The sequence below is a fragment of the Schistocerca serialis genome, chromosome 3 (assembly GCF_023864345.2).
Source record: "Schistocerca serialis cubense isolate TAMUIC-IGC-003099 chromosome 3, iqSchSeri2.2, whole genome shotgun sequence".
NCBI classification, from domain to species: domain Eukaryota; kingdom Metazoa; phylum Arthropoda; class Insecta; order Orthoptera; family Acrididae; genus Schistocerca; species Schistocerca serialis.
The window spans coordinates 599,628,218-599,653,594 of NC_064640.1; the positions used below are offsets into that span (position 1 = coordinate 599,628,218).

At 36.5% G+C, this 25,377-nt stretch overlaps 1 protein-coding gene across 1 annotated transcript in view; it reads right to left on the reverse strand.

The window, feature by feature from the left end:
* Nucleotides 1-25,377, reverse strand: part of LOC126470479 (nipped-B-like protein) — a 392,610-nt gene that overhangs the window by 56,664 nt on the left and 310,569 nt on the right. Inside the window, exons 17-22 of the mRNA XM_050098348.1 lie at nt 14,652-14,858; nt 14,330-14,570; nt 13,676-13,962; nt 9,727-9,972; nt 7,577-7,703; nt 7,327-7,496 (exon numbers count right to left, since the gene is read on the reverse strand). Coding sequence (XP_049954305.1) covers nt 7,327-7,496; nt 7,577-7,703; nt 9,727-9,972; nt 13,676-13,962; nt 14,330-14,570; nt 14,652-14,858 — 1,278 coding nt within the window. The remainder of the gene's footprint in view (nt 1-7,326; nt 7,497-7,576; nt 7,704-9,726; nt 9,973-13,675; nt 13,963-14,329; nt 14,571-14,651; nt 14,859-25,377) is intronic.

The window sequence follows — 25,377 nt, forward strand, 5'->3', positions numbered from 1 at the left end:
TTACTGATGAAAGGTCATTGATATACACAAGAAAAAGTAAGGGCCCCAAAATGGAACCTTGTGGGACCCCACATGTAATTAGTTCCCAGTTGGATGATGCCTGATAGACATGTATCAAGCTCTTTCCTAATAACACCCTTTGTTTCCTGCCAGAGATATAAGATTTGAACCATTTTGCAGCATTTCCTGTTACACTATAATATTCTAGTTTACTTAAAAGGATATTGTGATTTACACAGTCAAATGCCTTTGATAGATCACAAAATATACCAGTTGCCTGCAATTTTTTGTCTAATGAATTAAGCACATTTTCACTGTAAGTGAAGATAGCCTTCTCAATATCAGAACCTTTTAGAAATCCAAACTGTGACTTTGACAGTATGTTATTTGAGATAAGATGGTTATAAAGACGACAGTACATTACTTTTTCGAAAATTTTTGAGAATGCTGGTAACAGTGAAATTGGACGGAAATTTGATGCTATTTCTTTATCTCCCTTCTTAAACAGTGGCTTAACTTCAGCATATTTCAGCCATTCAGGAAATATTCCACTGATAAACGACTGGTTACACAGATAGCTTAATATGTTACTTAGCTCAGAATCACATTCTTTAATTAACTTTGTTGATATTTCATCATACCCACTAGATGTTTTTGATTTTAAAGATTTTATGATGGACATTATTTCTGTTGGGGTAGTGAGGGTCAAATTCATATTATGGAAATTACTTGAAATGTCTGGTCTAAGGTAATCCATAGCAGCATCTACCGAACCTGACAACCCCATCTTTTCAGTAACAGTTATAAAATGTTTGTTAAAAAGTTCCGCAACACTATACACATCTGTCACCAATGTATCATTTACTCTTAATGCTATTTGTTCCTCTTCATGTCTGGTCCTACCGGTCTCCTCCTTCACTATATCCCATATTGTCTTTATTTTGTTATCTACACACAAACTATAACAGGACAGGCAGTGCTACAAGTTAGTCTCACAAGCAAAATTTCATATACTTAGTGGTCGACTTTGAAAAATCCTGTCTCAGCTGATGCCCACAATACCTCCAAATTTCATTTTTCTTGGACCAATGGTTTTAGCTATATGTCAATCAGTCTGTCAGTTTTAATATACACAGATGAGCCACAACATTATGATCATCCAATGTGACTACATAAACATTCCAGTGTACTGATTCATTATATTATTGCAAAGTCTGCAACAACGTCTTACAGTTATCTTGACACAATATTTCAGAGGTTCATGTGGCTACCATCTTCAGGTCAGAATGCTGCTCTCACTTGAAGATGGCAGCCACACAGAGCACTGGAATACTGTGTCAAGCTACTGTATACCAGCTGCAAACCCAACAAATCCACCACCACCACTTGCTCAATAGCTTGCACTCCACCTTTGGGACACAATACAGCAGTTATTCTGCATTGTATCGCACCACTTGCTCAATAGCATGCACTCCACCTTTGGGACACAATACAGCAGTTATTCTGCATTGTATGGATCAGACAAGTCCTCCATAGGCTTCCAGAAGTATGTGGCACCCGGTGTCTACAGACATGTCATACAACTCCTGGAAATTAAGGGCCACTGGTTTGTAAGCTCAGACCTGGTACCAATTTTGTCCCTAAGGTATTCCACTGGGTTCAGTTCTGGTGAATTTTCTGACAAAGACATCAATGTGAGTTCACTATCATGATCCTCAAATCCACCTTAGCACATTTCTGGCCTTTGTGACAATGAGAGTTATCATGCTGGAACATGTCATCACAGTCAAGGAAGACATCAAGCATGAAGGGATGCAGGTGGTTTGCAACAATTTTCATGTAATCTACAGCTGGCATGGTGTCCAATTACTACCATAGGTCCTATGGAAACCCAAATGAATAGTAATAATAAATAAAAATAATAAAGATTTTATTGTTTTTAGGCCATTACAGCAATTGAAAATGTCAAATGAAGATACAATTTATAATACAGTGTGATAAGGTATTGACTACTGAAATATTTTAGCTTATATTACAATAAATGTACAGTGGGTCATCTGTTGGATTACCGCATTTTACAGTTGAAGAATTCATTGATATCATAGAATGGGTGAGTAATAAACCATTCATGTAGTCTTTCTTTGAATGTATGTTCAGGAAGATCCTGTACCGCATGTGGCAGCTTATTAAATAGTTTGTGCACTGTGACTTCATAGCTATTTATTGATTTTGATAATCTGTGGTAAGGCTTGTATATGTGTTTGATGCTTCTTGTGTTGTAACAATGTACATTTTCTCTACGTTTTACATCTTGTAGGTTCTTCTTCGTAAAGATTAAGACATTGTATATATAGATGTTTATTACTGTCATAATTTTTTGTTTAGTAAATAAGGGTTTGCAGTGAGCCTTATGTGAAGAATTTGTAATTAACCTAATGGCTTTCTTCTGCAATAATAGGATGTCATGTATATGACTACAGTTACCCCACGAATAATGCCACAGGATATTATACTATGGAAAAATGCAAAATAAGATGATCTGATGTATGTTTCAGGTACACAGTTTGAGTTGTCTTAATAAATAAATTATTCTAGATAGCTTACTACTAATATAGTTTACACGTTGGCCCCAGGATAACTTTTTGTCTAAATAAACTCCCAGGAATTTAACAGAACTATCTGACCCAGATAGTGGCTTGTCTCTTAGAGCGAAGATTATCTGCTGAGTTTTAGTTTCATTTAGCAGGAAACCATTTGCTCTGAACCAATATGCTGTGTGAGTGAGTGTATTTTCAGCACAGGTTTTAAGATCATTAAGATTGTTACTGCTATGGAGAAAAGTCATATCATCTGCATACAATACAGTGGTGGATCTAATAAACAAGGGGAGGTCATTGATCATAATCAGAAACAGGAAGGGGCCCAGTACGGATCCCTGAGGCACACCTAATTTAACATTTTCTATGTTTGACATTTCCTTACCAACACAAACTACCTGTTTACGGTTGTTGAGATAAGCTTTTAATAGTCTGAGACTGTTTCCTTTGATACCATAGAATTCTAGTTTCTCAGAATGTCATCCATAGCATAATACTGCACCCACCAGCCTGTGTTACTGGTGTGATACATGTTTCTAGCAGCCAATTGTCACAATGATGGCATACTTTGATATGATCATTGACCAGGTGTAACAAGAAACGTGACTCGTACAACTGGACGACACGGATCACTTGAGTCCTGGGCACTCAAGTTTGCTTGAGAAGTTGGTAACCACAAGCAGTATGGCTACCATGCTGGAAGTTTCTTAATGTTGATTAAAATGCTTCATTTTGGTGGAATAGCAGGCTGGGGATAAAAAAATTCCCTGTAGCTTATCCTGGAAGTCTGAGTAGGTCCAATTCAGTAAGAGTACACCATGTGAACTTACACTAGTTCCAACTTAAAACACTTTCCATCTCCTTTGTGACTTGCTTAACTAATATTTGGACAGTTTTTTCAGCTTACAATTGAAGGGTGCAATATTATTCTGGAACCAGACAGAAATGTTAATATCCACCTTCCTGTAATACAGAATATTCCCTCAATCTGTCAAATAATGGCTACTAAAGTAGCTGCGTAGCTTAGAGCAACAGCAACTCTCATCAGCATCCAGTGGTAACAACCCTAAGTTTGGCAACATGATTTAGGTATTCACTATTTATCACAACACAGAGGATACACATATTTCAATGAATTGTAGAGAGATGATGAGTATTAACACCAGCTCCGACTCTTGTGAACAAGTAAAACCTCTGTATGCGCAACAGTATTTGGGAAGTAATAAAAAATATGAACGAATATATCCCCCAGCCCCTCCCATCAACCATAGACCTTGAAGCAGGAGGGGTGGGGGTGGGGGGCAGGTTGTGGTAGTGGAGGAGGGGGGGGGGTTGGAATATCTCATGTTCCTCAATAATACAGTTGCCCACACCACAGCTGCAACTCCATCATACGTGTATCTGTAGAGAGGTCAGATTAACATATGGTACCTGAGGAGAAATTTGTTAACATCTAAAACAAATTGAAGTTAGGAACTCTCTCTAGAATATATTTGTCTGGAATGTAGTCTTCCTGGAATTGAAATGTGGATGATGATCACTCAGAAAAGGGAACAGAATATTTTGAAATGTGGCTACTGGAGAATTTTGAAGATTAGGTGAGTAGATCCGATAACTAATAAGAATGTATCAAATTGAACTGAAATGAGAAGAGAAGAAATTTATGGCACAACTTGACCAAAAGAAGTAATCAATTGATGCAATACATCTGAGGCATCAAGGAATTGTATAACTGGTAACAGGGGTAAGTGCTGGACGGGAAAAATTGTAGAGGGAAACCAAGGCTTGACTGCATCAAGCAGATTAACATGGATGCGGGTTGCAGTAATTACACAGAGATGAAGAGGTTTGCACGGGACAGGCTAGCATGGAGGCTGTATCACGCACCAGTCTTCAGACTGAAGAAACAACAATACAGAAATCAATGCTCAAAATATAATATTTAGTTACAAAATGTTTAACACTCAATACATTCTGTGGATCAATTACTTTTAAAATATTACTCTGGAGACTTGACATCAAGAAAAACAATTAACAGTCACCCCAGAGCACCTGTAACTAAGAAACAACTGGCAAGCCACTTAGCATCAGATTGTACTTAAATATTATAATTAATTATTTTTTCATTTATGTACATTTGAAATGTCTGTTCACAAGCTCAATCCCAAGAAGCACATTCCAGTTGTCTATCTCATGCACAAAATGTGCTGCCACTACAGTAGTTTCCACCAACTGTAGTGGGGACTGATACATAATGATACAGTACATTAAACTGAGAAAGTAATGTTGAGTTGCAGACACACACAATGAAAAGACTACTAAACTTTTAAGTTCTGGACAAAAAGGCCCTCCACCAAAGCAGAATACACACACACACACACACACACACACACACACACACACACACACACACACACACAAGGTGTTCAACTGATACGATGGTCACTGGCTGTTGTTTCACTCATAAAAGCATGTTTGAAGAAACATGATGTAAATGAGAAGAAAGGTGACCAGATGAAGATAAAGTATGTAGATTATAAATTTCACTGACAGACATCTCCATTCCCTGTCAATGTTTTGAGGAATATGTAAAGTGTAGTGTATAATATAATCCATGGCAAGTTGTTTCTGGAATAATGTCCACAATGTGAGAGAAAATGTTTTAGATTTTCATGTGATTACTGCATGAAAGACACCAGGTCTCATAAATATAACCAATTTTAAATTTGCCACCAGTTCTATCATGTAATTTCTGGTAATGTTCTCCTGTATATTATTCGACTTTATAGTCGAGTTCTCAGAGCGACCGACTGTCCTACTGCCATGTGGGGAACCTGGATTCAATTCCCAATTTTTCTGTGGTGAGGGGACTGATAGGGGGCACACTCAGCCTCATGAGGCCAACTGAGGAGCTACATGACCGATTAGTGGCAGGCCCAAAAGCAATGAACACAATAATGACCGGGAAAGCAGTCTGCTGACCATTTATCCCTCCATACTGCAAATGTTGCCATTGGCAGAGGATGTCACAGTGGTGGGTCAGGCCCGATTGGCCCACCTAGGAGCAGAAGGTGGAACTTAAACTTCCCTTACTTCCTGTATCGACTGGCACACCTACGGCAAGAAGGCAGAGCTTTACTCTTACCTTATCTCTTGGATATCACCAACTTATTCACATTTTCATATGCAAACATATTGCATGTTTATTTGAGATATTTTCCAATGATTTTAAAACTGAAAACTTAGTGTGAGTAGCATTTATAAAGCTTCGAAACCAAATTCTTACTGTTACCAATCACTATATTATTGTAGGGAGCATGGCAAAAGTGTAGCAATTGAACAGCAATGACAGAAATTCAAATAAAGGTCCAGCATATTAGAAGAGTAGCCCCAAGATTCTTCTTGTTTATGTAAGGTCACAAGATGGTACCACACCAAATCTTGCAACAGAAAATAAAAATGTGAACCCACTAACCAACAATGCTGCACAAGAAGTAACACAGTACAAAGAAACAAACTTTCTTTAGGTAAAACTATTATTAGTGGGACTATCATGTTTACTAATTCAACAATGTGATGCTAACTATAAATGCCCACAACCAAGTGCTAACTTCTACTGCAAGAATTACAGGTCTTAATGTAAGGTTCAGTACAAATAACAATTTTTGCAGTGTCTACATACTGAAATTAAGATCTCTACAGACAAAGCCTGCACACCACTGTGAAGTGCGTGGCAGAAAGTACTTAGCACTGTAGCACATGTAAAGGTTCTTCCCAGTCCAACCATGTAGCACCAGTTTATCTCATTAAAAACAGTGAAAATAATGGAGCACCAAAAAACGACTCTTTAACTTGGGGCATCTAACAATACAATGGTACTGTTGCTTCTTATAACATTCTTTGTGTCTAATAGAAAATAATTTATGAAACAATAATATACAAATTTGGAGCACATGTCCATACTCAGCTATTTTCATTCAAGTGCATAAGCATCATTACATACAAAGCGTGTTCAAAGAGAAGGCACAAAACAACACTGTGGGTATAACTGAAGTCTTTATTCAAAGTAATCACAATAATCACCACAGGCCTGAGCACAACACTCCCTCTTTTTCATGAGCTGAACAATACCCTGTTCAAAGAATTTATTTCTATGTCTAGGTTGTATGCAAATGCTCAAGTTGCTCCCATTTGAACTTGGCTATTACACTTTGTGTGACCTTAGACCTTAGAGACATTTGTAAGAATGTTATCCTGGAGCAGAATCACTCCCTCAGTGAGCAGTCCAGGCCATTCATTCTTGATAGACCGGCATACGAACAGCACACATCACTTAATGGTTTGAGGAATTCCAATCAGTATTGAACCTCGGACATCAAAAAGGATGGTGAGCATCACCTTGCCTGCTGGGCACTCCATTCATGTCCTTAGATGTCTCACTACATTATCACAAAGTGACTTGTGCAAATTTTAACTGGTCTGGTTGTAACAATGTTTTGTATTGTTTCATTTGAAGACATATATTTTCTATCATTAAGGATTTAAAGAATGAATCTTTCACTCTGCAGTGGTGTCTGTGCCATTGTGCATCACTAGTGATCTTGGTACAAAAACCATAAAGTTAACTGACATCTGAATAATTTCCCAAGATTAAGTTTCAAAAACAAGATAATTATTCTCTTTACATATGCAAATGTAAAAAATAAGTAGGAGCAAAAATGTTACTTACACTAAGTAAAAGTTGTTCAAACCACTCCAGACCCATATCTCGTGAAGCAGCAACAACATCAGTAATATTCATCACTTTCCTCAAAAGTGCTGTAGTATCTAATGAAGGTCGCTCACGAACTGGTGTGAACCACATGTTTTGGAACACTTCCATAACAAGCTTTCTAATACCTGCAACCATGAAAACCATTAGAAACAATTTCATATCCATCATCTGTAACAGAGAGCTTCATCATTTTTCAGCTACTTACCCTCTTCATCATTTACCCTACGTATCATTTTAACACAGATTTCTGGTATCTTGGGAAAATCTGGACACTCCATACAAATATCTTTAAGAATTTTTATGACTCGCTTTCTCACACTTACTCCAGTGTCCTAGAACAGGAAAAGTTGGTCTATTAATTATACACTGTGTCTTCAGCAGGTTTTTTCCATTAGCAAACAATTTCTACATAACAGAACTGTCTAGCAGTGAAGCTACCATATTTACCCAAGTATACGATAATATAAGATGCCATTTATTGACTGTCTACATTTTGGTAAGAAATAAGAAAAGGAGAAATAAAATTAATGAGAAGAAATAGTTCACAAATTAGTATAAACTATTTTCTCTTCTACATTTTTTTTGCTTACTAATCCTGATATCTGTGGTACAGCTGTGAAATTTATATATTTGTTGTCACAAATATTTGGCCATTTCTTCCAGTTATGCTGCAATTTCTGAGGTTGTCATTACTGTGGGACCTGAGAACACAGCTGTTTTTATCTGAGTACGTATCGGATTTTGCTTCTCGACCGATGTGAGAGTCTCTTGCTTCGGAACATATCGTCTGCCCCTTTTGTTCCTGTCACATGTAACAGTAAGTGTCGACAACATTGCAGCACAAAATGTTTAAGTATGCCACTGGCCCCTATCTAGATTTTTACCATCTCCTGCAGAAATAAATACTGTTGTTCAGTATTTGTCCAATTTTAAAGTTACTTCAGTTCTGAATACAAATGAATGCAGGCAAACTGCAGTTTAAACATGGTAGATGTAACTAAAAAGCCTTAAGAACACGGTACAGATTCCCACGGTTGGCAACATGATGTAATTTGCTGCATGCTCAGTGCTTCCTCTCCCCACTCATCTAGTTCTCAGGCGAGATGGTATAAGGTGTTCCCCCTCCAACTTCTCCATAGGGCTGTGCTTGAGCAATTGTGAAACATGGACTGCAATATTTTCGAGGATGGAAGTCATATGTAACAACAACTACTAATACATAAATAAAAGATCGATGATTCAGTCCAATATTCGAACTTTCACTCACCCTGCGGTCTACTGACATCGGTTTGTACTATCGCCACAATGGATCTTGCTGCTGTAATTTAGTCTCATGACAACAATTACAATCAGTTTAAAGAAATTTAGTTTCCTTATCAGACATTTCACTCTCAATTAATTTTCATACTTGTTTCATCTGAATATCACTGTCATATACTAAGGCTGATTAAAAGCTTGTACGTTTTTACACGGTATTCTAACAGACAAGCATCAACCAAATTTCTCGGAAACCACTTAGAAGATCAGTACAGCCATTCATAAAGAAATAAAATATTGTTTTCCATTTGCAATAAAGTAATGTTTTTTGAAGGACAAAATTTCTGCTTTTGAATGACACCTTTCCTTAAAAAGCAGCATTTATGTTTGTACATGGTTTCTATACATGCATTAGAACTTTTATAGCACACCCGTTCAAATAAAACAAGAGTTTTTAAGATGATAGAATTTACTACTATTCCCTCCTGTGTTCCACAGACTTGTGAACTTTTAAGGAGAGCAATATTCTGTTGTGGGTAGTTCATAGTTTTTCACGTATCCCTTGCACTAGCGTCTTGCGAGTCAAATGTCATGTAACTTTTCTAGCAATGTCGATACTGTATCGAGCGCTTCAGCATATTGGAAAATCTTGAGCATCTTCAAATATGAATATCATTTGAAAAGCCTGCCCTTCATATTTCTTCAAAATAAATCTGCACGTGACCTCAGTTGACAAAGCTTCGTCTATGAATCTAACACAACCCATTTGTACTTTATTAAACAATGTAAAAATCTTAAACTCAGCAGCAATAGTTTAATCTGTGAATGTAAGATGACCCTGTATTTTTTGAATAATGAATTTCAGAAAAAAATCCTGTCTTCTAATCAGATAAATACAGTATATTTCAATAGTAAAGCCTTAACCATGCTCACTATAAGCATCAAGATTACGACCTCCATGAAAATAAAAATGTTAGTATTTCAGTAACTGAAAAGAAAATGCCAGACACAAGGTGTTTCACTCAAAGGGCCACATAAAAAAGATAATCATAAAAAACAGATAAGACCATTATCACAAACACACAAATTTGTACTTACCAATATCCTTGCTGAAAGCATGTCATAATATTTGTCAATAAGGTCAGGCCGACTCAAGACAAATTTTCCAACTAGATCTACAGCAGCTTCTCTAACAGATGTGGAATGGTCAAGGAAGGAATGGCTAACCCCACACTGCATATCCATTCTAGCCAGAACTGCTGGATCAGCCTCTACAACCATTGTGAGACACTTCATTGCTTTAGTTCGAATTGCTATTGAACTCTCTGTGAGAACACACAAAATCTGTATGGAAAAAATAAAACATTGAGCTCAATGTCTGATGGTAAATTTGAGATACAGTTTTAAATTTAACAAAACAATCACACAAAGGATTGTATCAATTTGGAGCAAAGGTCCATGTCTTTCATCTCAAAACAAAGCAGGATGTAGAATGAGCTGCCTTTGAACAGAAATGAAGTAAACAAATTAACAACTGCAGTTTTGTGTAGTACTGTAATGTGACCATGTAGTATTCCACACCCAGAACTCTTAGTAGGGCAATGGCAATACAACATATCTACAGATAGGATGTAGCGAAAGCAAGTAGTACTCCAATATGCATTACAATTCACAAACTCTTTCAATTATTATTTCACCATTAACATCATTTGCACCTTTTATTCAATACCTGCTCATCAGAAGTAAAAATATGATAAACAGCTCTGGAACATATTGAAGGTTTTAATCATCCTGTTGACCTGAGCTATTTATACCTACACCCCATCATCCCTTATTAATCAGCTCCTCTTTGGCCCCTTTCATGCCATATCCTTCTGCCTTATTAGCACCAGTCTCTTTCTTTCATCCTTGTTTGCATTTGTGCTTCTTTTCTTTACAACTATTACACTACTTACTTCATAGTGAAATGTAATTTACCTTTGCATTGTGAAACTATTATGTGACTAGCCATTGACTTTACTTCCCCTATAGTGTTGATAATTTCACTGCATCTGAAACAGGTTCATCTTCTATTTCACTTGTTCAGAGTGTGTATCTCTCTCAAGATGTAACTTTGAGTGATCTGTCAATCCTGTCATGTTTACCCTGTCACCTTTTCACATACTCCTTACATCAGCCATTTCATTTTCATTACTCAGTATCTTTTTTTTCCCTTCACTTGACACAAAAAGCAAAATACTAAATAGTAATGCTACATTTGGCTATCACTCGGTCTACCCTGTTAACTGTTAACTCTGAAATGTCTGAAACTTTTTTACTACATTACGATAATTACAAGCACGTAACATTTAAGACTGGTAAGAACTCTTACACTATTTCTGTTGTCTTCCCTTTAGATGTATCGAGAAGTCTGGGTCCCTACGAAGGACAAGAATGAATGACAAACAACACAACTGGTTACCTAGGTTTAAGTTAAATATGCAGTGGCAGACCTCGGAAAAAAAAATTCTGTTCTTCCTAAATGAACATATAAATTTTACAGAGGACAGTCCTCATCTCGGAATGATAATTTTATATTATAAACTACTAACTTCATGTTTCTGATTTCCAGTACACCATGTCTCCTTAGTCATATCAGAGAACTATAATTTTTAGGTCTGCATAAAGAGGATACAAACATACTTGTCGACAGATCACTTTCCAGGACAAGCATAAAACATTACGTGGTCAATGCAGACACTACATGCAATTTATGTATGAACATCTAATAACTACGTGTGTTGTTGAACGTAATTTGGGAGAGGAAAGTGAGGGTGGGGGTATAGATCTACTACCCAATAGTGACACATGAAAATTTGTCCAGAATGGACCTTGAACCCAGATTTCCTGCTTATCATCAGTGGTCACTCTAACCAATTTGGCTGTCTGAGAATAATCCCTGGATCAACCCAAACATCCATTCATCACACTGTCTACAACCTTATATTTTAGTCCACTTAATTCATCACCTGATGCTCACAACATTACTTTGCTTCCTGCAATACGGACAATGAGACAATGAGGAATCAAGAACAAGGTTGATATCATTGTATGGCCATCTAGGCTTGTAATACCAAGTAATGTTGCAAACATTAGGTAATTAATATAGAGGACTACAAAATAAGGATATAGACAGTGCAACATAAAGAAGTTTGGGTCAGTACAGGGAGTGTACATGGGTAGCCAAATCGGTTAAGGCGGCCACTTGCGATAAGCAGGAAATCCGAGTTTGAGTCTCAGTTTGGCACAAATTTTCATGCCTCACTATCTGGTAGTAAATCTATACCTAATACATCTAATGTCAAGAAATTCACAGTCAATGAAGAAATTTTCACGTATTTTGTTCAGCTGTGGGTCATCAACAGCATCTGTTCTTTCAGGCATGCACATAAATATGGGACATTGGCAGAAAAATTAAAATGCTTTTGGAACAAAAGAAACAATACTATCAAAATTTTAGTAATCAGACATATCTGCTTTCTGACACCATACAGGCCACTGTACCAATAAAACAATTTGTCAAACTCCACTAGTTTGTCAAATTATTTGGCAATGTGTGGCTTTGTTTGACATGTTTGTCAAACTTAGACTATACCTGATGTGTGTGAAAGAAATTCTGACTGATAGCTGACTTGAAAAGATGTCCAACTTTTTTTTGTTGATTTTTCACTTTCCATGTTTAATGAGAAAAGAGCTTTTCTTACTGTATCACGAGTTTCCACATTTGCGGGAACTATGATCAAAAGAATATACAGTTAAAAACAAATAGCAGTGACAATTGCCAAAATGATAGAGGTGTTGCATCTTCCTAGCCACATATTACACAGGATGACCTTGAGAAGAAAATAAGTATTCTATGCAGTGGGAATGTAATTAAAATAAATAAATAAATAAATAAGCTCTCTGGTTCTTTTACAGACAATGAAATTTCCACTAGTTTTCCATGGATATAATTATTTCTCAACTTCAACCATTCCCTGGACTAGCGTATTGTTTCCTTTTTCTTCTTTATATTCAGTGCTAAAATAGATCCAAGAAATGCTTTGTCTGCATTGGTAGCCATTCCTACTGGTGTCAAAACACTTTACAACAGCAGAACCACTGCTTCAGAAGTGAGGTTAAACTAGAAAAACTTTGGTGTTATATCCGCATGCTTGTTGGAGGAACCAGTGGAAAGGAACAATGAATTTGACAATTCAGTTTGCTCGTTTACAGTGGCCTTCAGAAGCAGACATTATGAAAAAGTGTCATGATCTAAACAATAAACACGACAAATTTAAGGTTATATCCTGATGGGTATTTTATGATTAACTATAATATATATGATTAAGAAACCTGCAGTGTAAACTCACTTTAAAATTACATTACCATCTCCTAAGAAAATTACTAAACTAAATCTTTAGAACACTTATTGTACCTATGACAGTAAAAACTTGAGTTTGATGGTGCTGTACATAAATAAATGCCACTGTAACATCACAAGGTTTTGGGAGAGTAATACAAATCATTGCTTTCCAGAAAATTTATCTCCGTGTGTTCTTACAAAATTCTTTCAAGTTGTATGGGCTGACACATGCTCTCAAACAACATAAATAGTAAAGATTCCATTACACATTCTTTGGGAAGGTTCTGTAGGAAAATTTTGTAGAGAGACAGCATTGTTTATGGGCATTTATAATGATACCAACATACACTTTCTTTTGTTTTGAAAAAAAAATGCTGCCAAACCTGTTTTTTTTAAGGAAGATGTGAATGGGTGTATATTCTACACTTCTCAAAAAATATTTTCATGTTACCCACTACTCCAGCATATCAACCTATGTGTTAGTGCCCTAGCTTCTAGTTGAAACCAAGAAAGTGCACGCGTGCGCGCGCGCGCACACACACACACACACACACACACACACACACACACACACACACACACACACACACACACAGAGAGAGAGAGAGAGAGAGAGAGAGAGAGAGAGAGAGAGAGAGAGAGAGAGAGAAATAATATACTTACATGTTTGAGATAGGCATCAAAACTTTGAGAAAATGGTCTCTTTGATGCTAAATACCTAGAAATGAGCTCTGCACTTTCATAGTCAATGTAAGTTTGTAGAACTTGAGTTCTTTTTCCTACACCAACATTGTCCTCAAATGGTCTTATTTTGCTGATGAGAAACTGCTTTCTTAGTTCAATTACTCTGTATAACTGTGCTTTCTTTTCACTGCTTTCATTATCCACTTTTGAATCTTCTGCATCTTCTATATCAGAGCTGCTTGGACTGTCTTCTTCACTACTTTCTCCTGAAAATGGTCACAAAGAAGTTAGCTGAGTCTACTCTGATTTGAGTATTTTGTTTCTAACCAAACATTAATGTTGCCTGAGAAATTTTATTGAAACAATATACTGAAAATCTCAAATGTGACTCGCAAATTCAGATTATTACAAAATGATTAAGATGGTTATATTTTGTTCATGTAAGAAGACTATGACATTTGTGTTGTTAGTAATGTGCAAATATACTAATATTTCACCACCACCACCACGATATCATAAAAATACAAAAAGGATTAATTACAAAGGTAACTGACTTCTTGTGAACTCTGTTGACAGGAGTCAAAATACAAGTACATAATGTGAAATTAACAATGCAACTGAATTGCTCTATACCTTTTCTTTTTTTCCTGGTTTTCTTCTTTTTTGTAAGCATTTTATTTGGAGACAATTTTGCTCCTGTGGATGGACGACTCTTTTCTGCAGTAGCATCTCTGTACCACTGAGCTAAGTAGAAGTGTCTTGCATATGTCAGTGCCTGGTCATTCTGGCCATTAACTGCCAAATAGTCAAGCAAAACACGTTGCAGGAACTGCGTTCTTTCTTCCTCCGGATCTAACTCTGTTCCATTCTTTTCCTGTAAGAAATGGGTGGTGTTACTGTAAATGTAAGATGTACTTTCCATTTAAATGCAATAGTTCAGTATGTGGATACTTACTGTTTTGATTTTCTTATCTCCTGAGCAATTATCCTCATTTTCTCTCTGTTCTTCAGCTTTAATCTCTTGAATTATCTGGTCTATTGTATTTAATTTCAGCTGTGAGATTACAGCATCCTTTCTAAGCCTTGCTGCAACCACTCCAAGATAATCCAATGATGCAACTCTGAGAGACATATCTATTCCTTTATTGCTGAAATTTGTGACCTGCAAGAACCATTAATTCCAGTCACTCACTGTTCAAAGTGAAATGTTACAAATCAACTCATTCACATTTTAAGTTACATAGACACTTATTTAATTTTGATTCACAATTCTTATAGGAACTAAACAAAAAGCAGAAATGGAGACTGCAATTTTCAGTCTGATCTCAAAATATATATGAGGGAATTTAGACAAACACAACACTGCAACTTCTGATTCTCTACAGCTGTTTTAACACTAAATCCTCTGTTGACATTAGTGAATAATACCAATCAATGGGGCAGAACAATCCATCAAGTTGGACAGAACAGCAAGAAATCAGCAGCCATTACAAGACTTATCCTACACTGGAATGATAAATTATCAAGACACTTACCAAATTCGAATTTAAGGCTTCTATTTGAAACCTCAGACCCTTTATGACAAATAATCAATAAACTCATTTGCCACTGTTTGTTTATATTAACACTATTTCTCCACATAAAAGCAATTTCTTGGGTGGTGCCTATTTACTTTGTCTTGCTCTTATTTCCCTATGCTAATGTCAGTATTGTCATATCTTTTGGTAGTTCTCACTGAAATGATGCCGACTATTACCAATCAGAATTATCTACCAATTTATTTTTAGCAAACAGAGCTGTTACTCAGGTACCAATCATCAGCTAAAACAGTGGCAATCAAATAGTTTTCACAGTTTTTGAAAGTAACAGACTATGTGAAATACTGAGACATGTATGGTGCTGTACATCATGTTTGTTTCATAATGTGGAGCGGAATAACTGTTTCCCCCTCTTATTTGTCACTATGTGCAATACATTATCAATTTTTTGGACACTACACTGAGTTTTTCACGTAAGTAGCTCCAACAGTTTGTTTTTCTTTGAAGTATGATACACTATTACATTTTAATTGCATTAGCACAATTCTTTAGCATCTTTCTTTGTTTTAATTCATCACCCCTGCATAAAATTTTGAAAACAATTGTATGAAAATGTCATCTCCGAGTGCCATTCAGGAAGTAAACCACATTTCTGCATACAGTCTGCACACCTGTCTTGTGGCAGCTGTTCATTGGTTTCTGGTGTTCAGTGTTATGTAGATAGTTGCCAAATGTGGTTGTAAGTTGGACTTTGTCACATGGTAAGTGCAGAGGTAGCTGCCACCATGGCTGTGCCGACAGCCAATCCCACCAACTGTGAGGTGGGAGGTTTCAGTTGTTTTCTGCAGGCAGAAAATGTTAAGACCCTGTGACTTTGAGCACAAACTTGTTACCATTTATGTTGAAGGTGTAATGAATACAGCTAGTGTCTCAATGTGGAGCAAATGTTTACGAATGGAAGATGAAGAGAGATCAAGGCTACTCTCCGTTGTCACAAAAACAAAAGCTGGAGTGCATCATTCATTCAAGAGACTTGATGATTCACAAGTAGTAACACTCATGAACAATGTCAGGAAGAGATTCATTCAGTGCACACAAAACTGTCACTCAGCACTTAGTGTGCCAAAAAATCTGTGCACAGTGGGTGCCACACATGCTGACAGATGACCAGAAAGCTGCGAGAATGGACACTGCATTAGCATTCTCCAGAACCACAGAAGAGGCGAGCTCTCTCATGGAATTTTTCTGTTGCACATCAGTGCATGCACACATACTGCCCAGAAGAGACAAGCCTTACTGCATGAGAAATTCCAGTGGGACATTTTTCAACATGGTCCCTACAGTCTGGATGTGGCACTGTCAGTCTTTCTCTCATTTCAGAAACTGGTGGAGCATCTTGTCAGTAAATGCTTCACAAATGATGAAGCTCTGAAGGATTCTGTTGTGACCTGGATGAACAGCCTATGTTTCTTGAAAGGCTGAGACAGTTATCCCTTAAATTTTACTTTAGATATTGTCTGTAAGTGTTTCATGAATGAGATTTATTCACTTGGACTTTACATCAAATTCTCAGTTTATTTTGTAAGTAGTTTGTCTGTTAATATAAACAAAGGTCTAACTGAAATCTGCAAACATTGCTACAAACTCTTTTGAATCCATGAATAATTTGCCTTTTATAAAACCACATTGATATTCACCAAAATGACTGTCCAGTGTTGCTTCCACTTTATTAGAATCTTGGAAACTATTTATTGTAAAACTCACAACAGTCAAGTTCTTCTGTAGTTCTAAATGTCTTGCTTATAATCTTTCTTATGTAGTGTATGTATTTAGGCTGCCTTCCACTCACCTGCGATTTTTTTCATTTTCAAGATTTCTTTAAATAGCTCTCTATTATTTTTTCTTTTTTCACTGTTTCAAAAGTTTCACTTTAATAGGCTTCTCCTCTAGCTTCATTGTTTTTTTTTTTACGATTTTAGTTACTTGTTCAGTTTCTTTGATAGACAGAGGTTAATTTTCTTTTAGATTTTATTGTTTGAGGATTTCAGCTTATGGACTGGTTTTGAACAATTAAGAAACTGATCAAAATGTTTTGCAAGTATTCCACAATTTTCAGGTTTGCTCAAGCCAAGTCTGCCATTTGCATTTACTAAACAGACACTTGGTGTTTAGTGTCCCTTCAGTATGCCATTGTAACAAATACAAAGTTGAGATTTAAATTCACAGATAAGATAAGGTTCGTAGTACGAAATTTGATTTCTATTTGTGGTTCACATCACAGGGCTTTTCCTCTCTCTCTCTCTCTCTCTCTCTCTCTCTCTCTCTCTCTCTCTCTCTCTCTCTCTACCATTGTTGTTTGGAAGTTTCTGGGTTCAAATCTTATTTTAATTTTCATATAGCTCCCTTAATGATGAATGCTTGGTTAATGTCTTAAACAGGGGCAAGAGCAACAAGAGTTTTGCAGCTGTGTTCTCACAAAGTGGTAATTTTGACTTACAACAACTTAATTTTGTGGAAATTGATTGAAAATTGATGTGAATAATTCGGGAATTGGTTTTTGCAGAATAGTTACTGTTGCAGTCTTCACTAGAGCTTGATTTTACTTAATGATGGTGAACTGCTGTTTGTAGTAGTAGTCTGTAGGTACATTACCTTTGTTCTATGGTGATACAAAGACTTGTCCATAGACAAGTTCGCATATGTTTATTTCTTAAAAAATGTTATGTATGTTTTCTCTCTTTCAATGAGAAATTTAGATCAACAAATCTTACTGTGTATTTTTCTCCCATTTCTAGTATAAATGGTGTGCTTCCATGTAAATTGACTATTTTAAATTTAGAATTGAGTTTTTATGGTGGATAATTATTTTCTCTTGTGCCAACACCAAATGTTTGCACTGCAGCACATGTGTGTCTTTAAAACAAATATTGTTTTAAATATTTTCTATTTCCTGTAAAGTCTTTTGCAGATTTTTAATAAATTGGTTCATCCATATGCTCCGCACGCAGTGCTGTTTATAATACACACATAATTCTAGTTATAAATGTGTAAAATATTAAAGTGATGTGAGCAATTTTAATCTGAAAGTTCTCACTGAACTCTCATGAAGTGAAGTGTTTTACTAATTAATACTATTACTTTGAGTTATTTCTTTGGTTTTCAAACAAGGATATTTGCAAATAAATTGAATCATAATGAGTACACCTAAATTTGCAAAACACCTGTGGTTGTAACCATACCTGATAAGACAATGAATAATGGTGTTTAAAAAAGACATTAGATGTGATTATTAGAATAATTGCTTTAACATTATGGAATCCTTAATAAACAGAGTAATGTCATTAAGCTATCACTGCATTACTGCTGCTGCTTTATATAACCTTTGCGATACTTCAGGTTGCTAACTTAATTAGTAACAGACGAGATCGAGGACAGTGTGATGAAAGTAATGCTGAAAATCTGCAAGTTTTGCAGTACAAGGTTGAAAATATCCACATGATTGTGGATCAAATGTGACACTGTCTTTTCATTATTTATTCCGCTATCATGAACTCAGCTGTAGAGCCATTTTCAAGTGCAAGTAAATAATTGAAACTGATAAAATGTATGAATAACAAAGTGCAGCGCATAACATGGTAATATTTGATCAACACGGTTTAAGGAGCACTACTTCAGTTTTCACCTTGCATTTTAATATAGTTCTCCAGTAAAAATAATTATAGTGAAATAAACATATAATAAAAATTTAGTGAGGTGGCAGCAATGATTTGATTTAAAAAATATATTATGACAAAAGTTCACAACAAAGGAAAAATCATTGTATGATATCATTTCTGTGTTCTATAGCCTGCTATATTCTAGAGCAAAGAGAAGTGAACATGAGTGAATGAGAGTAAAGCCTCAATTACAACACAGTGAATGCAAGCAAATACAAGTTAAGAGCATTGACAGACAATCTGCCAGTGTTCACAAACATTCCTGTGTACCTGGAACAAGCATTTACACTGGAGGGAAGGCAATTGAACATAAGAGAACAAGCATAGCATGCCAACTCTACTACTACTCACACAGGTTTCACACGATAACACTGATTACAGCTATGATATGAATCATTGATATTGGGATAGGATTATTTTGTCCACTATTTTTGACAAAGCAAGCTAACTGGAGTAGGAATGTAAGTATTACTGTGTACATAATTACGAAATGTGTGGAGGCACTGCTCTTAAAACTGAAATGCAGCTGTAGCCTTCTTTTGCATTATTCTAAAACATGGCACATATGTCGGCTGACACCTTTCAGTAGTTCCTCTTAACACTTTAAGAAGAAATTTAAAAACAGAGCATTAATTACCAATGAATAACAAAGTAGTTCACATGCAAAACAACAGATGAATACTCTCTGTAATAGGACACAATCTTCCTCCTTTGATGCTTCCCTAAAAAACTGACAAGCAGATGAACATGAGCAACCATCAGTAAATACGTACTGAACAGAAACAAATTTTTTTGCGCTCCCCCACTGTTTACACCAGAGAAAATTTTTGTTTGCTTGTGTTCACTCTGGTGAAAGTCAGGCCTAACTGAGCAATGTGTTAGTGCTCTCTGCCATTCTTTCTATTACTTTATGTCTGGCTCCCAAGAATTTACTCAGTAGTAAGGTAACATGACAGAACAAGATTTAGATAACACTAATGCATGCAAACATTGCGATTTTGTGTTCACTACTAAATTGTTCCTTGCTGTGAACATGCACTTCATTATGTAATGATCTGGACATCTAAATATTTAATGTCCAACAGAGCTTGAAACTAAAGGGCTCTGATAGCAAATTCCAGAAAATAAATGTGAAAATGGCAGTTCAGTTTCTCAGCCACTACGCTGCTGCAGTCATCAGAACTCTTACAGCAGTAAAGTATTGCAGAGTGATACAGAAGAAAACAGAGTTTGTTTTATAGAATTTATGAGCAATCTGTTTGGTGTCTGAATTGCAGGGCAGCATTTTTCTCTAATCCAGTTAGGTGTGCACTATCAGAACAATGCCCAGCAGTAATGGAAACAATAGAAAGGGCAGAAGAAGTTTTAAGTACTGTACATAAAACTGACAAAAAATATAGGTAAAATCACAACACCACTGTGCATTACATGACAAAGGCTGTTAATACTACTGCTAATTTTTTGTAGATAAACAAATAGTTAGCATTAACGATTTTTCCCAACAATCAGATGAAATCAAGATGTCAGAGAATTTATTTTCAGTGTACTGTCAGAAAGGTGGCTACAACCAGAACCCAACAGCAAGCCTACTAAGATGCCTGTTCCTGACTAGCACTATTAACTCACTTATCAAACCTTCTGACACCTTTAAATGTGAGGATGACACTCATCAGGTACTGTTACTGAACAACTGAGATGGAAAAGGAAGATGATGAACCTCAGCTTTTGAAGAGCTCTGGAAATGAGAAAATCCTGCCTCAGCAGATGGAGAAGGGAGTACAATAGATACTGAAGAATATCCTCCTTCCTCCTCACAGAAAGACATTTCTTCCAAACAGTGGGCTGTAGCATACTTTGCTGGCTTCCTAGCAGGTAAATGTATCTAGAAGAATGGTTGGTTGAGGTGTAAAGAGACATACACTTGTAGCAATGAGCTTCAACAGAAGAGAGAATTATTTACTCTCCATAAAAGTTATGTAGCTGGTAATGTGTATGAGTCTTCAACTGGGCTCAGAGCTCTAACTACAAAGTTTAGCAATGTTATGGAAATGTCTTTACAGGCATGCAAGTCTTGTGTTGTACAGTTTATTTTTAAAAGAAATATAAAGTTTAGGATCTTTCACTGGCTGGATGATGAGGAACATGAAGAACATAGACTTTTTATTTTAAATTACCTTGTTAAATGTAAATCATATTATAGTTTCAGAACAACTTTCAAAGAAAAGTTTCTTAGAGCTCTCCCAAAACATAAGGAAACAAAATATGTGGTTTATTTATATTGTGTTGAAGTGCGAAATAAAAAGATCTTAGTTACAATGCACTAATGGATTTTATTGTCTTTCCTTCATCACTCTACCTCATTGTGCTCCAAGGAAATAACATGTTAAATTTGAGCAATATAGTACTGTTTATAGCAGCAGATGTGCTGACTCTAGGCATATACTACAACCCCTCACATATCACTCCCACAGAGATCATGAGGACTAGATCAGTTACATTACAGCACACAGAGAGGCATTTGTAATATAATTGTAATCAGATACAAACTGTGGTTGTGGTTAATATGTACAAAGCAATACTTATAAAGGAAGCAAAAAACTTTTCCTTAAACTTGTTTACTGTCTTTATGTGAAAAACATATTGTCATTATAATTTACCTAAACCCTAGGCATTCTATGCGAAGTGAAGGATTATGTCCATAGTGTCAGGACATGATACCCATGACGTACAGGGGTCATTTTTAAAGCAAGAACCAATTTGTAAGGGGGAGAGAGAAACTTTACTTATGAACGTAAATTGTATCACAAACTACAATATGCACCTTAGTAACAAGTTCTTTCAATATGTCATAATTTTCCAAGCACTTTCCACCAAGACATTCCTTCAGTTTTGGAAACAGATGAAAGTCGAATGATGCTAAGCCAGGGCTAAATGGTGGATTATCCAGTAATTCCTAATGACACTTGTCCAGTTGCATCTTTGTTCTTGCCACAATGCGAAACCGAGCATTACCGTGAAGCAGAACGGCGCCACTAAAGAGCAGCCCTCACCAGCATTTTTGAATAATGCACCTGAGCTTTAATAATGTTTCACAGTACCTCTAAGCATATATTGTCAGTCCTTTTGGCAAAAAGTCTAACAGAAGAATGCCTTTCTGGTCCCAAGGAACCATGATCATGATTTTCCATGTTGAAGGTTCTTGATTGAATTTCTGCAATTTCATCAAGGAGTTTGAATGATGCCACTCACTGGATAAACTCACATTTATTCTCTGGAGTGTAGTGCGGAATCTGCATTTCATCACTGGTCACAATGTGACCAAGAACTCATCACCATCCTTGTGATAGTACTCCAAAAACAAACAAGAATGTGCCATTTGCTTTCTTTTGTGTTGTTCTGCCAGCTTTTACAGCACCTATCTTGCACTTTTTTTTTTTCTTTTCCGTAGTGAAGTTTGTCAGTAACAATGGGAAAAGCTACTGATCTTGAAACTTGGAGAAATTTCTGATTCAGCTCACCAATAGTGAAGAGCCTGCTTTAGCAAAGTGCCTCATCAATGTTTTGGGTCAAGCCTTCATTCGTGACAATAGGCCATCCAAATCATTCTTCAACACGAACATTTGTTCGTTTTTCATTAAACAGCCTACACTATTTATGCACATTTCCATCATTCATTACACCTGCACTATTAACTTCAACAAACTGCTGTTGAATTTCAGCAGAACAAATTTGTTTGGCATTTAAGAACAGAATAACAGAGCACATTTCACAATCGGCAGGATTACTGACTGGCATATCCACAATCAAAGCAGTATAACCATACAACCAATACTGGATGAGACGTAAAACATAATGGCTACTTAGTGAGAGACTAGCCAAGAGTGGCTGACCATGAACAGACGTCACGTGACGAGATGCATGGACACAGTGTGTTATGGGTTCTTATTATAAAAATGACCCTTGCACTCAAAGCAGGAGCTGTGCTCAAATCATTTACTTGATTATCATTTATAGTAAGCATTATTCTCCTGTTGTTCATCAGCAAAATTTTTATCTGATGCAGTCAAATCTCTGTGTTTTATTGTACATGTCCATTTTAGCTTCAAGCAGTGGCATTCAAAAGTACTAAGAAAAGCTGTAGTCTAATTTTCTACAGGACTTTCTGAAAACTGATCTGTTTCCAATAGTTAACAATTGTTTATTTGTAGCTACATCAGTCAATGTGTATTTAATATGTGTGAATAAATTAACTGATTACATTCAAAGAAGCCGAGATGAAACTGTAGGTTTTCTAGTTTCCCCATAAACAGGGGAAAGAAATACAGTAGAAGAAGAATGGGTATCTTTGAAAGATGAAACATTGAAGCCAACAGAGGGTAGTAGAAATCCTGAGTAACAGAAGAGATACTGAATTATTGAAGAAAGGAGAAAATATAAAAATGCAGTAAATGAAGCAGGTGAAAAGGAGTATATGCGTCTCAAAAATGAGATCGACAGAAGTGCAAAATGGCTAAGCAAGGATGGCTAGAGAACAAATGTAGAGATGTAGAGGCATATATCACTAGGGGTAAGATAGATACTGCCTACAGGAAAATAAGAGAGACCTTTGGAGAAAAGAGAACCACTTGCATGGATATCAAGAGCTCAGATGGAAACCCAGATCTAAGCAAAGAAGAGAAAGCAGAAAGGTGGAAGGAGTATATAGAGGGTCTATACAAGGGCGATGTACTTGAGGACAATATTATGGAAATGGAAGAGGATGTAGATGAAGATGAAATGGGAGATACGATACTGCGTGAAGAGTTTGACGGAGCACTGAAAGACCTAAGTCGAAACAAGGCTCCGGGAGTAGATAACATTCCATTAGAACTACTGATGGCCTTGGGAGAGCCAGCCCTGACAAAACTCTACCATCTGGTGAGCAAGATTTTATGAGACAGGCAAGATACCCTCAGACTTCAAGAAGAATATAGTAATTCCAATCCCAAAGAAAGCAGGTATTGACAGATTTGAATATTACCGAACTATCAGTTTAATAAGTCACGGCTGAAAAATACAAACACGAATTCTTTACAGACAAATGGAAAAACTGGTAGAAGTAGACCTTGGGGAAGATCAGTTTGGATTCTGTAAAAATATTGGAACACTTGAGGCAATACTGGCCCTATGACTTATCTTAGAAAATAGATTAAGGCAAGGCAACCTATGTTACTAGCATTTGTATACTTAGAGAAAGCTTTTGACAGTGTTAACTGGAATACTCTCTTTGGAATTCTGAAGGTACCAGGAGTAAAATGCAGTGAATGAAGGGCTATTTGCAACTTGTGCAGACACCAGATGGCAGTTGTAAGAGTTGAGGGACATAAAAGCGAAGCAGTGGTTGGGAAGGTAAAGTGAGACAGGGTTGTATCCTATCCACAATGTTATTCAATCTATATTGAGCAAGCAGTAAAGGAAACAAAAGAAAAATTTAGTGTAGGAATTAAAATCCCTGGAGAAGAAATAAAAACTTTGAGGTTTGCCGATGGCATTGTAATTCTGTCGGAGGCAACAAAGGGCCTGGAAGAGCAGCTGAATGGAATGGACAGTCTCCTGAGAGGAGGGTGTAAGATGAACATCAACAGAAGCAAAACGAGGATAATGGAATGTAGTCACATTAAATCAGGTAATGCTGAGGAAATTAAATTAGGAAATGAGACATTTAAAGTAGTAGATGAGTTATGCTATTTGGGAGCAAAATAACCGATCACGGTCGAAGTGAGAGGATATAAAATGTAGACTGGCTATGGCAAGAAAAGTGTTTCTGAAAAAGAGAAATTTCTTAACATCGTGTATAGTTTAAATATCAGGAAGTCTCTTCTGAAAGTATTTGGATGGGGTGTAGCCATGTATGGAAGTGAAACTTGGACGATAAATAGTTTACACAAGAAGAGAGGAGAAGCTTTTTAAATGTGATGTTACAGAAGAATGCTGGAGATTAGATGGGTAGATCACATAACTAATGAGGAGGTATTGAACAGAATTGGAGAGAAGAAGAATTTGTGGCACAACTTGATTAGAAGAAGGGATCAGTTGGTAGGACACATTCTGAGGCATCAAGGGATCACCAGTTTAGTACTGGAGGGAAGCGTAGAGTGTAAAAGTCATAGAGGGAGACCAAGAGATGAATACACTAAGCAGATTCAGAAAGATGTGGTTGCAGTAGTTATTCGGAGATGAAGAAGCTTGCGCGAGATATAGTAGCATGGAGAGCTGCATCAAACCAGTCTTTGGACTGAAGACCAAAACAACAACAACAACAAAAACAAAAAAAAAAAACCACAGCAAACGAACTTCACAACAGAGAATAAACACACACCATGGAGCACAATGAGTGTATAAACTAAATAACTGTATAAATCTAACAATTCATCAGAAAGCTTTTATT